Source organism: Gracilinanus agilis, chromosome 4 (assembly GCF_016433145.1).
Source record: "Gracilinanus agilis isolate LMUSP501 chromosome 4, AgileGrace, whole genome shotgun sequence".
Classification (NCBI taxonomy): Eukaryota; Metazoa; Chordata; class Mammalia; order Didelphimorphia; family Didelphidae; genus Gracilinanus; species Gracilinanus agilis.
Window position 1 is genome coordinate 421403978 of NC_058133.1, and position 15087 is coordinate 421419064.

General features: G+C 37.7%; 2 protein-coding genes across 3 annotated transcripts in view; one reads left to right on the top strand and one right to left on the bottom strand.

Annotated features, from left to right (window-relative positions):
• Window positions 1-15087, top strand: part of ZDHHC14 (zinc finger DHHC-type palmitoyltransferase 14) — a 346310-nt gene that overhangs the window by 148879 nt on the left and 182344 nt on the right. The window lies entirely within an intron of this gene.
• Window positions 8851-14637, bottom strand: LOC123244627 (oral-facial-digital syndrome 1 protein homolog). Its single transcript, XM_044673150.1, is given in 5 exon segments — window positions 8851-9000; window positions 11330-11389; window positions 13065-14302; window positions 14305-14409; window positions 14412-14637. Coding segments are annotated over 5 exon segments (1779 nt in total).

Here is a 15087-nt window from a genome sequence, read left to right on the forward strand (position 1 = left end):
CTCCCTTCCTTCCTCCCTTCCTTCTTCCCTCCCTTCCTTCCTCCCTCCCTCCCTTCCTTCTTTCCTCCCTTCCTTCCTTCTTTCCCTTTCTCTCTTCCTTCTTTCCCTTTCTCTTTTCCTTCATTCCTTTCTACATACCACCGTTTAAGTTCATTTTAAGTCCTTCCTATTTCATGAAGCTTTCTTCAACCATATCATACCATAGTAATCTGACTCTTGCACTTCAGAACTTCAATAACACTTGTAATCTGTACTATTTGCTTAGGATTTAGTTGTATTCTACCGTAAGTTATTTAAGTATTCATGTATACATGTCTTGTCTAAAGGACAGCAACCCAATCCATCTTATATTTCTTGGTTTTCCCCATTCCTTCTGGCATAGATTCTTCTTCACAGGGGCAATTAAAAAAATATTTCTTGGCTGATTGTTTAGACTGAGATGTTGAATGAATGTTAAAGAAAGGATAAATTTGGGAGCCATTGCAGAAGGAAAATTGGTCAGATATAGTGAATAAATAAATCCTTGAAGATGTGTGTGTGTGCGCGCCTGTTTTTACCTTTTTCTTTTTTTGGGAGGTTAACTTCAATGAATAAAAACTAAATTTTTTCATTAAAATTTAATTTGTGAAAAATAGAAGCCAAAAAACCAAATTGAACATGAATAGAAGGCAGTCAACCGGACTCAGTCCCTTCCATTTGGCTGAAGTATTACCACTGAGGGATGTCAGAAATGAGTTCTGCCTGCTGTCACTTCCATTGTCTCCTATGACCCCATAGGCAGGCAAATAAGCGGTTTGGAAGGAAAATCAGGAAGACCAACTGTTTTCAAAGAAATAGAATAAGTATCAAAGGTGATGTGATGGGGGCCTAGATCATAATGCTAAAGATTATTTCAGTTATGAAGTGTTTTATGTGCTGATTTGCCATTCACACTAGCATTCTATAAAGAGAAATCAGTTCTGTTTCTATGGTATCTATCAGAATGAGGTCTTCAGTAAGAGGTCATCTTGTTCTCTTGGCCTGTTCCTTGAATGACATTCCATCTCCCACTTTCATGACTTTGCAAGGGTGGGGGAGGGAATGTCTAAAATGCACTCTGTCTTCACCTCTACCTTTTAAAGCCCCTAGCTTCCTTCAAAGCCAGCTCAGTTACTTCTTCTTGCATGAGCAGTTTCTCCTTCTTGGAATGATTTTGTTGTATTTTGTATGTTATTTACATTTATTCACTTGTGTATATGGTGTAAGTCCTCAGCAGAATATATGTTCTTGGAGGATAATGATCATTTTATTTTTATCTCTAATGCCTAGACCAGGGGCTTTATGCTTAGTAAATATTTGTGGAGTTGTTTAATTGCAATGGTTATTGATTATGCCTCCAGGGTTGTATTGGTAAATATTTAATAATTGGCTCTCTCAAATAATTTTTATTTTAATCTGCATTATTAACATTTTCTGTAACTCCTCTGGGGACCTATGGATCTGGAGCTTGAAGGACTCTCAAGAGTGTCTGTCCTGACAGCTTGAGTTAACTGTCTCTGTTGATCCATCCATTTGTGGGTCGATCTATCTATCTATCTATCTATCTATCTATCTATCTATCTATCTATCTATCTATCTATCTATCTATCATCTTACCTTCTGTTTTAGAATCAATAGTCAGTTCTATAGCAGAAGAATAGTAAGGATTAGGAAACTGAGGTTAAATGACTTGCCCAGGGTCACACAGTTAGGAAGTGTCTGAGGCCAGATTTGAACCTAGGATCTCCACTATCCAGGCCTGGCACTCTATCTACTGAGCCACCCAGCTGCCCCTGGTTTTGACTTTCAATATCACAGAGTTAGAGAGGAACTTTAGAGGTCATTTCCTTCAACCAAGTGAACTGCAGAGAGATTAAATGATTTTGTTCAAGGTTACACGGTAAAGGGCAGAGCTGGTATTTGAACCCAGGTTCTCTGAAACTCCAAATCCAGCACCCTCTCCACTGTACTGTCCTGGGTGGTCCTGCAGTGGCAGCTGTGTTAGCAGCACTGTGCACAGCCTGTTTTTATGTATGGGTCATTCACTAGTCAGGAATTCACAAGTAAAGACTTCTTGTCCTCAGAACATTAGAACATCAGAATAACTTGATAAAGATGCCTTTTTCTCCATGTCAGCATCACGACAAGTATAATTGCATGTGTCTCTTGGGAAATCTGTCTACATCATGTACCAATGTCAAGGTTGGTAGACCTAAAATTAGACCCACCAGCTGTGTTTGGGTTTTCAGACATATTCTTAGCACCTTCCATTCCCTCTGCACCTCTGTTCTGTGCTCATGAGTAACCAGCATTTCAAAGAAAAGAAACCTGTTTTCTCAGCACCATCCTCTATGTGCTTTTCCTTTATTCTTAATATTCTATTGGAAGATGGTGGCAAGATTTGGTCTTGTACAGGAAGTGAATACTCTCAGTTACTAGAGGGTTTGACATATAAAGCCACTGGCAGGAAGGAAGCACAGTGTCAAAGTTGGGGTGGGTTGGTTGTTAAAAGGTAGAAGGAATAGATGTGCTGTTGACAGCCAGGATAGTGCTACAGGCAAACTAACAGTGGTAAAAAACAAAAATCCTAAAGCAATTGCAAATCTCCTGCCATATATCTCTTTACCCTATTAGGACTTGAATTAAAATTTGTAAAACCATGTAAGACCTCATGCTAAGGAATCTTTGTAGGAGAATCACATCAGACACATCTCTCTAAAAGATACTGTGTGGCTTATCTTGGAAAACAAAAACAAGAGCGCCTGGAATGTTGCAAAAGTCTGGGGACTCCCCTTTTTTCAGAAGGTGACCTTGATTTCTTTCCACTCCTAATTTTAATGGTCATGATCTTATCCTTTCTGGAAGAGTTGAGCTACTTGCAGAATGTGTTGGTAAATATTTAACAACTGACTTTCTTTAAAAAAAATTGTACTCAGCTTGCTTTTATATTTAATCTGCATTATTGACACTTTCTCCATTTTTTTCAAGTTGAGACAATCAACTAAACAATAAATCAAACCCTAATTTGTAGAATTTGTGCAGGTATGAATGCTCATACTGGAAATTTAATAGCGTTAAACTTGTTCAAGCTAGCTCTAGAAGACCCCTGATTACACATATGATACTGTCATAATTCTGGTGCAATTTGTAGATTTTTTTCAAGTGAGAAACTTTGAAACTTTGGGTGACTGAGAAGTCCTTCATTTGATGGTATGTCCCTGGGCAGGGCAGGAAGAGGTGAGATTCATATTGGTGATGCTACCATGCTCAATGGACAGTATTTAGATGCCACTGATGTTCATAATGTTCTCCCTGTCATGATGTACAAAGAAGGTATCAGAAGTGTGGCTGACACTACAGAGCTCTGTGTCCATAGTAAAAGGATCCTTCCTCGTGAAACATGGACTTGAGGAGCTCTAAAGTGTGACTTTTGTTTGGGTAGCAGCAAAGCAACTGAATTCTTCATCTGAGATACTGCTTGCATCTGCCCTCGTTCCTTCCAGAAACCATCATCCTACCCTTCAAGTAGATGGATCCTACTAGCTTTTCCAGCATTTCTTTTTTTATTGTCATGCAGAACACACTTTCATGTTGGTCACTATTGTAAAAACACACTCCTACATAACCAAAACCCCAAAATAAGACCAAAGATACACTAATGTAAAAGATGGCTCCAACAGTTCTTTCTCTGGAGGTGGCTGGCATTCCCTATCATAAGGCCTTCAGGATTGTCCCAGATCAGTGCAATGCTGAGAGTACTAAGTTTTTCCTGGATAATCATCATCCAGTATTGCTGTTATTGTGTACAATGTTCTCCCAGTTCTGCTTATTTCACTCTGCATCAGTTCCTGCAGATCTTTCCAGCTTTTTCTCAAATCGTCTTGCTTATCATTTATCGTAGCACAATAGTATTCCATTACCAACATGTATCACAATTTGTTAAGCCATTCCCCAATTAATGGACATCTTCTCAATTTCCAATTCTTTACCACCACAAAAAGAGCAGCTATAAATATTTTTGTACAAGCAGGCCCTTTCCCCTTCAGCTGTTCTTTATAGATCTTATTTCTCACTCCCTTACAAAATACAAGTGATAGAAATCAAATCAACATTTTAGATGGGAGGGGTAAAAACAAAAGTCTTCCCCGCCCCCCCACCCCCCAATAGGCATTACCATCTAACTCATTTGGAAGTGAGAGAAATTATCCTTCCCTCCCCAGTGGCACCCAGTCCAGCATAGACAAATCCTTTCACCGTGTTGTGGTAGACTTTTCTTTGAAAGGTTTGACATAATGGCAAAAGGGAAACACGTTTCTAGCCAGCTTTTCCTATGTAGCATTGTCTTGACTTTCTCTTTTTGCCTCTCTTCTTTCTGGACAAGTGGATTCTGCAGACTTCCCAGGCTTCAGAGAAAAGCACATCACAGCATCGGGTCATAGCAGGTAGCTAGCAGGGAAAGGTTCATGTCAGTATGGACTTGCTGACATTCCTGGCAGAATATAACCTGTCACAGCAAATCTGTTCTTTTAAAATCTGCCTGCCTGCTTAATGCAGCATCCTCTGTTTCATCAAGGAAATGTAAAGTGATTAAAAAAAATTTAAATAACTATGTAGGGGGAAAATGTTAAGTTGTATGTTGTAATATTTAAGGTGTAAAATACATTTTATATGTTGAATATAAAATTCTGAATGCGAAACTCAATTTAAGCAATGTCAAGACCAGAACCAATTGGCAAGTGATAAAATGTAATTGGGTGCCTAGAAAATAACTTGATATGTTGGCTTCATTTTCCTCTTTTCCTGTAGTATTTAACCTAACAGAACTGTGAGGATCAAACTAGATCATATGCATAAAGTGCTTTGCAAACTTTAAAGCCCTAGTTAATGTTAGCAATTATTGTAATTATGATTTTGATTATTTTCTCTAGTAACAATCTAATTAATCAATTTCCAGTTTATCCTTTGTGCAGCCAGTGGTCAAATAAAGTCTCCTTAGATTGGTTTTCTGTCCATTTAAACTGTGTTTAGAAAACACTAGTATCCTGAGACTTTAAAGTTTTGTGCACGCAAAAGAGACCCAATTTCAAGGTATGATCAAGGTATGAAAAGGTACCTTCAGATTTAAAGTTTGAAGCATTGGAATAAGCTCCAAGTGGGAAAATTGTTGAATTATTTCTGGAGAGGTGGGAGAAGAGGACTAGTGGAGAAGATTTTCATAAACTGTCAGGATTAATTGTTCCATCTATTAAAAGAAAACAATATAAATTATTTAGGTTTTTCTGCTCCATTAATTCAACCAACATATAATGAGTGCCTATGATGTTTAAGGGGACATATATATATATATATATACACATGCATGTATACATATATATCATATAATATAGTACTCTATAATATAGTATTGTGTGATATAATATTGTATAATATATATTGTATAATATAGTTGTATAATAAAGTACTATGGGAGATCACAAGCAAGATAAGTCACTTCTAGCTGGAGTGATCAAAGTAGGAAGGATCAATGTAGGATCAAAGATGTAGAGTTGGGAGGGACCTCAGAGACTATTCATCCATTTCTCTTTTATTAATGAGGAAACTGAGGCACAAAGATGTAAAATTATTTCCTCACATTCCCAAAGCTTATGTGAGGGGAAATTTCAATCCTAGTCTTCCTCACTCCAAGTCCCTTGTTTCTGAAAGGTCCAGAATTGGGGAGAGGATAGATTAATGCTCCTTAAAATGCTCCTGTGATAAACTTCAAATTTGTACGCCTGAGCTATAAATCCATAGGATTTTTAAAAATTATGTGATTTATTGATATAGTTCTGACTATCTATAGGAAATCATGGGATCATAAGTTTAGCAATAGAAGGGATAAGCCATTTATCTAGTCAGATACTTCCATTTTGCAAATGAGGAAACTAAAGCCCATCTAGAAGAAATGACTTGACCAAGGTCATACAGATATTAAGTAGTAAATGGAGATGCAAACCTAGATCCTCTAACTTCAAGTCAGTGCTCCTATCACCACGCCATACTACCTGACAAACAATCCACAAAACTATGATTAGAACTTCATCTTTTTAATCATCCAGCTCTTCACATATGATGGCTACTCAGTCAACACTGACTGGATATCCAAGTTCTGTGTAGCAGTCCAGGTAGATATTAATCTTGATACTATTTTATGGATGATCAGAAAGCTGACTCTAGTATTGTTTATGATTGATTTCTGTAACCTTGAGTTAAATTGAATCTCAACCTTGCCAAATTCCTAGCCTAAGGCTACACTCCGGAAGACTAGTCCCTTATCTCAGTCTCCTTATTTTACCAATAACAATCAATTAACATATATACCAAGACCTTAGGCCATATGGATTCCTGCTCTAGGTGTTAGCTCTACTTATTGTTTTAGGTTCCTATGGTTTGTATCTCCTGATGATTACCTCCTAGTGCCAACCTATCAGACCACTTGTTTTTTCCCTTCCCCCTATACTGTTGTAACCCCAATAAAAGAGCAGTATGTCAGCTAAGGGTTAAGCTCTGAACCATGGAAGCTCTTATCCACCAGAGCTTACTGGCTCTCTGACTACATTATGCCAGAACTTTCTTTGTCTGGGTGTCTTCATTCTTGCCACTATGTTCTCTTTCCCTTAGTCCTTAACCCGTAACCCATTTTCTCTCAGCCCCTGATTCCCCTTTCTGAGTGTCCAACCCACTAGGAATCTTCATGAAGTCGGTGGACGGCTTCATTCTGCATGTGTTTGTTTTGTTTTTTTAAACCCTTACCTTCCATCTTGGAGCCAGTACTATATATTGGCTCCAAGGCAGAAGAGTGGTAAGGGTAGGCAATGGGTGTCAAGTGACTTGTCCAGGGTCACACAGCTGGGAAGTGTCTGAGACCAGATTTGAACCTAGGACCTCCCTTCTCTAGGCCTGGCTCTCAATCCACTGAGCTACCCAGCTGCCCCCAGTATGTGGTGTTTTTTTAAGAGCAAGAAAGCAGCAAAGTGGATAGAGGGCTAGATATGAAGTTAGGAACACCTGAGTTCAAATCTTGCCTCAGATACCGACTTTGTAGAATATAATATAATCTTGGGGCATACCTATATATGCATATGTGTGTGTATATATGTATGTATATATGTATATACATATATATAATCTTTTTGAAGTTTTTTTGCAAACTATTATTAATTGCTAGTTATTATTAACAAGGGCTGCCTCTATCATTTATTCCACCTAACTATATATACTAAGAAAATACAATCTACATTCTTATTATTTAATATCCATCATTTTCTTTTGCCTCTGTTTTGAAGATGAAAACTTGTGGAAGGCTATTTTTTCCTTCCCCTTTTCCCATCCTTTCAGTAAAGTAAGAAAGAGCAAAGTGTGTGTGTGTGTGTGTGTGTGTGTGTGTGTGTGTGTGTGTGTGTGTGGTGCGTGTATGTTTTAAATCTCTTCAAGTCAGCTGGTATGTGGGTAGAGGATATTCTAAGCTTTTGAAAGTTCAGAATTTGAAAATGTCTATAAGACCAGTAACTCATATTTACTTTGCACTTTAAGGTGTACAAAATGCTCTCCTTGCAACCACCCAGTGAGGTAGGTAGAGCAAGAATTATAATTTCCACTTTTTAACTTGAAAAGAATGAGGATCAGAGAAAGTCACAGGTGTCAGGACAAGGGTCCTAACCAAGTGATTTCCTAGTTCTTGCCACTCTTCTGCCTTAGAATTGATGCTAAGACAGAAGATAAGGTTTTTTTTTTTTTTTTTTTTTTTTTTTTTTTTTATTGATTCCAAATCAAGCATTTCTTTTAACATCACACAGGATATGAAAAAAAAGAGGATGATGGTCGGTGTACAGAACTGTGGTTTAGATATGATGTAGCTTCTCTAGTGATATAGAAGAGGGAACTGAAACTTTTTCTCTGCCAAAGATGATGTTATTCAGCTATTTCAATCATATCTGACTCTTTGTGACTTTGGAGATTTCTTTGCAAAGATACTAAAATATTTTGCCATTTCCTTCTCCAACTCCTTTCATAACTGAGGAAACTGAGGCAAACAGGGTTAATGACTTGCCTTGGGTCACACAGCTATTAAGTGTCTGAGGCTGGATTTGAACTCAGGTCTTCCTGACTCCAGGCCCATCACTTTATACACTGTGCCGCCTAGCTGCCCAAAGATAAGAACTTATTGAAAAAGTATGTGTAATCTTTTTGTTAAGTGCTACAAAATCTGGAATCCTTAGAGCATTTCCCCTTATATTGCATGTTGTCCAACCCTAGCTTTCAGTCCTGGAAGTGATTTGCCTCTAAATTAAAGGATTGTAGTTTCCTCTAAAGCCCCTCTTTGAGCTATCTTTTAGGCAGTGACCTCCTTGACTATGAGCTCCGGCACTCACAGGAGACAAGGAAACCTGATGTAGCTCCCGCACTATAATCCAGTGATATCAAATGGAAAATGGTGGCCTCTAAATGTTACATAAGGATCCTTGTGGGCTACATATTGACTTAGTTTGAAACTGCATTGCTTAAATTCTATTTATTTATTTATTTAACTGTTTCCCACTTTCATTTATTTAAATTACCTTCTGTCTTAAAATCAGTACTTGGTATTAATTCTAAGGGAGAAGAAAGCCAGTGACTTATCTAGGGTTACATGAGTAGGAAGTGACTGAGGCAAGATCTGAACCCAGATCCTCCTGACTCCAGGCCTGGCTCTCTATCCACTGTGCTACTTAGCTGTCTTGTCTTTTTTTTTTTCTTTTCTTTTTCCCAATTATGTTTTAATCTGGTACCCACTACTCCAGGACATTGTCTGCCTCAGTGCAGCCCAGTGGCAATCTGTTTGACACGAATGGCAGAGTGATGATCACAGTCCATTCTGGGTTGGGCTTCGGAGTCATAGAAGCCTGGGTTCAAGTCCATAAGGATGTGTGACCCTGGAAAATCACTCACTGCCTCCAAGGGACTCTGTAAGATTATAAGTTATAGAGCAGTTACTGACCTGGATTGCGAGAGAGCTTCCTAGCCCAAATTTTCCTTTACCAAGTGAAATCACAGATTTAGTTTAAAAAAATTAGTTAAGAATTGAAGTGCATAGAGAAACGAATGATCTCTGCACATGGAAGAGTGCATCTGGGAATCTCCCTTTCCCTTATGCGACTTATGGATATGTGAGAAAGTCTTTTCCTTGGACTTAGGCATTCTCCAGCCCCCCTCTGCCAAACTGTTGTACTTGTTTCTGCCCCCAGCTTGCAGAATCAGATTCATTTCCATTGCTATTTGAGGAAACAAAGGCACTGAGATGAATGAGAGTGAGCAGAATCAAATACTGTGTTGGAGAGGTCTGGTTGGAAAGGTAGCAGATGCTTTTGGGATAGTGGGCAGTAATTAATGATGAAAACTGAGGGAAATTATTTTGGCAGCTTTGAATAGAATAGATTGAGATGAATAGAAAATAGAGGCAGGAGATCACCTATGGGACTGCCAAGTGGAAGCTTAATATCAATTTGATTCTTGGGATTTAGTTAACAGATTAAAGAACGGGGAAGCAAGCTTGATAATATTTTTTCTAGTGGTTAGAATGGATGTTCAGTTGTGAAAATGACATCCTGCCCACTTTTTATTTCTTTTGTACTTCTAGTTTATGATAATATTTTAGATGAACTTCCATTGAGGATTATTCTTTAGGACCAATCATGCCACAGAGAATCCCAGAATCTCAAGAGTTATAAAGGATTTCATAAATTGTCTATGGCAGGGATTATCATCCAGGAGTTCATGAACCCCCCCAAGGATCAACGAACTTGGATGGGAAAATATTTAATCTTTATTTTCAATTTCAGTAACACCTAATATTAATGTAACATTTTCTTCAATTACTTAAAAATGCTATGAAAAGGGGGGAGAGAGAGAGAGAGAGAGAGAGAGAGAGAGAGAGAGAGAGAGAGAGAGAGAGAGAGAATGAATCCTTGATCTAATCTATACTTGTGTACTGGAAGCCTTTCTACACCATACCCAACAGATAATGTCACCCATTTTCCCATTGAAACTTCCAGTGGAGAGGAATCCAATATTTCCTGAGGCATCTCATTGAACTTTCTGTTAACTCTAATGGTTAGGAAGTTTTTCTTTGTTACATCAATCCTTAATTTATTTCTGTGTAGCTTCCACCAAACAGAACACATCTCATCCTTTTTTCTACATGGGAACTCTTCAAATGCTTGGAGGTAGCTATCACATTTTTCCTAAATATCCTTTTCTTCAGACTAAACATTTCAAGTTCTTTCAACCAATTCTTGTGTGGCCTGAACTTGAGGTCTATCATTTGGGTTGTCCTTTTCTGGACATGTTAGCTTGTTTTTGTCCTTTCTAAAATGTGGCAGGTAGGACTGAATATAAACTTTAAATCTGAACAGGGTTCACCAAGTTTATCACCTCCTTTGTTCTGGACATCATATTTCCCTTAATACAGCCTCAAGTTGTTTGAGCACTTTTAAATCTCATGTCACCCTGTTGACTTTTTCAAGTTTGCAGTTTCCTCTGACCTCCAGATCTTTTTCACATAAACTATTATCTAATCATTACCATCCCCATCCTTAACTTGTGTTTTTTTTAAAAGTCAAAGTATAAGACTTCACATTTATAATATAAAATTTCATCTTATTAGATTTCGTTTGTCATTCTAGTATGTTGAGTTCTTTTTGGATACTGGCTCTCTCATGCAGTGTGCCAGCTTTTCCTTTGAACTATATCCCATCTATAAACTCGATAAATCTGCCATCTATGCCTTCATCTAATTCATTGATAAAATGTTGAACAACACAGGGCCAAAGGGAATAATGTATTTCAAGTTTACCAGTATCTAATAAGTTCACACCCCTTATTTATATAGACACTCCATTTGAGCCTAATTTGGTATAAGGGAATCTGTGTTGGACTCTGTTCAAGGGAGCTTAGTTACTGTTCATTCCAAGGTGGCAGTCATCCTAAGACACCACGCTAAGGCTCCAGTGTTACATTTATAGGTGCTATTTTTTACTTCTTGGATCATCTTGAGCAGCTGAGCAACCAACCACCTGCTTACAATTATACCATGGAATATGGCATCTGGGAATTTGTTTGCATTTCTCAGTCTACATTTAGGAGATTACCAGGTCTAGATGGAAAGTGGAAGAATTCATGCCATAAGGACCCCCTTTAGTAAACCACAAAGAAGAAATTTATCCAGGAAAACTTTTATCTGCTCTTTCTCCAGTGCCAGCATTATCCAAGGAAAGTATAGACAACTGAACCAGACAGTATGATGGTCCTCACTGTGAATTTTGCCCGTGGACAGTAACTCTGCCTTTCTGTGAAGCTTAAGAACTCTAGAAGAAATCAATGGCTTTCAGAACTCAAAATGTAAAACTAAAATTGTAAATGCTTTTAAGTCTTCTGGTAAAGATTAGAATCAAGAGCTGGCTTGCTTCATTTCACCTTCTTCAGACCTTTCTTTGGCAACCTCAGCAACCCACAAGCAGATAGATAGTCTCTTGTTAGAAAAAAAGAAAGTAAATTGCCATTTCCAGGAAAAAGAGCTTCACTATCCAGGGTTCATTATTGAGTTCATTATTTAGCATGACTGGAAATACGAGGCCAGTTTTTGTCATTTCTTGCACTCCATGGTCATTCTAGTATCTGATTAAGATGTTAAATTCTGTAAAGAAGGTGTCTATAACAGGTTATTTGGATTTTTTCTGTTCAATTTTAACACTTGGAAATTATCTTTTTCATAGAGGAACAATACTCAGTGTTGACTGAATATACTTTTGGATTTCCTGTTTCCTCCCCTTTTGTTCTTTTGTGTTTCCTTCCTTCAAGTCTGTTTATATAACCTTCCTTTTACCACCATATTTGGCATACCTATATTGGTTTCTAATACTAAGTAAGATCTCTCTGGTCTTGCTTAGGAAACCAGAATAATAATAAATAACCTCCAAGACCAGGATGGAAGCAATGAAATACCCCAGGATTTTTTTCAGGTCCACGTATTGGTCTTGAATGACCTGAAATATTCATTCATTCAAAAATTCATACAACTTATCAGATAAGTTTTCCAATGAACTTATCATATAATCTGTTGTGCTATGGTAACCTATGTTTGTGATCTATCCCATCCCAATTTGATTGCAAGGCCCATAATGTAGGAACTATATCTTATCAAAATTTTACACAGATTTCTATAAAAGGGAAGTATTTAATAAATATTTGATTAGACGAATATATGCACACAGAGAAGCAGCAGCATATAAGCAAGGGGAGAATATACTGTAGTATGAAATTGTATATGCTATCCAACTGCAGAGAGAATGTAAAATAAGAGAGTGATCATGGTGTCCGAGGATTTCAGAACTGAAAGGACCTTAGAGATCATGTAATTCAATATCCCCATTTGACAGGTATAGAAACCAAGGACTAGAGAGAGTAAATGGCTTGCCCCAAGACATATGATTAATGTTAGAGCCAGGACTAGAACCAAGGTCTTATACTCCCATCACAATTTTTTTCCATACTACCACATAGATTCCTCCACTAATTCCTGTTGTTTAGCACTGACAAAATTTAGGGAAGAGCTTTCGATTTAGATATTTTAGCTTAGATTAAATGAATAATTCACCCATTTTGATTGACTATGAAGGAACTTTCACACTTTCTCCTGGTAATATAATTTATTGTTCAGTTATAAGGACAAAAAATTCTTTCTGCTTGATCATGCCCTCTTCCTCAAAATCATCAGCCCATGGGAACTGCTACTTTATCACAAATAGCCTGTGGTATAGGTTAGAACTCCAGAGAGTGGTCTTTAGTCCAGAGGACTTCCTGCTGTGTGTGTGTGTGTAGGAAAGAGAGAGAGAGAGAGAGAGAGAGAGAGAGAGAGAGAGAGNAGACTGGACAATATCATCAGAAAAGAGTCGATTCTTCAAGAAATTATCTATATAATTATCATGAGGTACAGCCTTGTCACTTGTGAAATTAATGCCTGAGTGATCAACCAACGATGGCTTTGAATTTCGGTATACTTCATTTTCTAAAGCTGCCTGGGTTTGTCTAAGTTGCAATTTCAAGTCATCGATCTGCATATTTAACCTCCTTGTAGAAACTTCATAATCCAATATCTGGTTCTTCAGTAATGAACAACGTTCAACCTCATCTTGGAGTCGTTTTTCTAGGGATTGTTTCTCAGTCTCAAATGCCTTTTGTTCAAGCTTTCTTGCATTTTCTGTCATCTTTGATTCTTTCTGTAAGGCTATGAACTCAGGTGATGGCTGAGTAGATTTTCTTTGGAGGTGCATGTTTTCACTTCGAATTTCTTCCATTTGTTGTTTAAGCAATTTATTTTGTGCCTGAAGCTCCAGTCAATCTTCTTTTAAAAGTAAATAATCAGTAGTATCTTTAATTTTTTCACTCAGTGACTGGTTTTGTTTTGTTACTAATAAAATTTGTTCTTTGAGAGAATCCAATTCAAGCTCAAGATTTTTGCCATGAGATATAGCTTCCCTGAGTTCTTCCCTTCTTGAATTAATAGCATTGGCTTCTTCTTGCAAACGCATAGCTTTCTCTTTATTCTTTTGTTCTTCTTCAAGCACTCTATTAGATCTGGTTATGTATTCTTCCTTTAATTCAAGCTGATATTTTAGAAGTTCATTCTTGAGCCTTTGTTCATATGCCTCCTCCATGTTCCCCACATTCAGCTCCCTTCTTCTCAAGGATTCTTCCTGGGTTTTATATTTTTCTTCTTGTAGCTTCTGGGCTAATTTGAAAGCTTCCATTCTTTGCTTTAGTTCAGCTTCTCTACTTCTTACCATTTCAATGTCTTTCAGCAAATCCTGCCTCTGGATATAAATTTCTTTTGCTTCAATCTCCTGGTGCTTTTGAAGTCTCTCAATAGCATTCTTTTCTCGAGAAATTAGCGCTTCAGATTTTGCTTGATGTGTCTTTTCTAATTCTTGCCGCAATTCAGACATTTCTTTTTGGAGTTTTCTTTTTTCTTCCATTCTCATTCTTGCTATTTTGATATCTTTAAAATGCTGCAGCTTTTGAGCCATTTCTGATTGAAGTTGTTGTTCTATTTCTTTCTTATATTCATTGAACTTTGTTTCTAAAGATTCCAGTTTAAGGCGCTGGGGATAAATATCTGCAAATTGCTCATCAATAAGCTGAAATTTTTCAGCAAGAGATTCTCTAGTAGGTAATAATGCTGAACTTGTTTGAGTCTCCATATTGCAACTTTCCCTTTTTGGTTCTCTTTTTGAATCCTTGAAGTCAATGACTTGTAGAGTCTGGATTTGGGGCTGATTTTAATCAGTTGAAGTAGATCTTGCATAGTAAATACCTTCGAAGATGATCAGCCACTAGGCTATTAGAAGCCCCAACTAATAATGAGCTTCCTTCAACAGGAATGGACTGTGGCTGCAGTTCTCCACTCAAAACAGGATGCATCAACTCATGTATAGGCTGGTTTCGAAGTTGAGTCTTGAGTGTATCCAAAATACCCCGATTCTTAAATGTCTGGTACAACCTCTTGTGAAGTTCATCCTGAGACAATGCCTCTGTTTCAAAAGGCATCTTGAACTAAGTAGCCGCAGCTGGAATACAGCTCGGTTGCACAAGTTAGTAGGCCGGCGGCATCGGCCGATGGGCAAACTTTTAAAAGAGGGGGGCAAAAGAAAGGAAATGCTCCTCTGTCAGTCTTTTTCTAAGGCAACTCTTTTGAAGTTTCATTGTATTGTATCCTACTCATTGTATTCGTCAGATTAGGAATAATGTCAGGAGGCTGGATAGAACATTTCAGGGGGCCACATCTGGCCCACAGACCATAGTTTGCCCATCACTGCTATAGACTATTTCCTGGGGATCCCAAACTTCATTATTAAAACATAAATTTGTAATTTTGGTTAAGCTAGTCCTTGAGAAGTAGAAACTAGCTTTCAAAGAGTGTCAGTAAGTTCCAATTGCCACTAAGCATCCTCTTGTGTTGCCTTATCACAACATAGAGATGACCCTGATTCTCAAAGC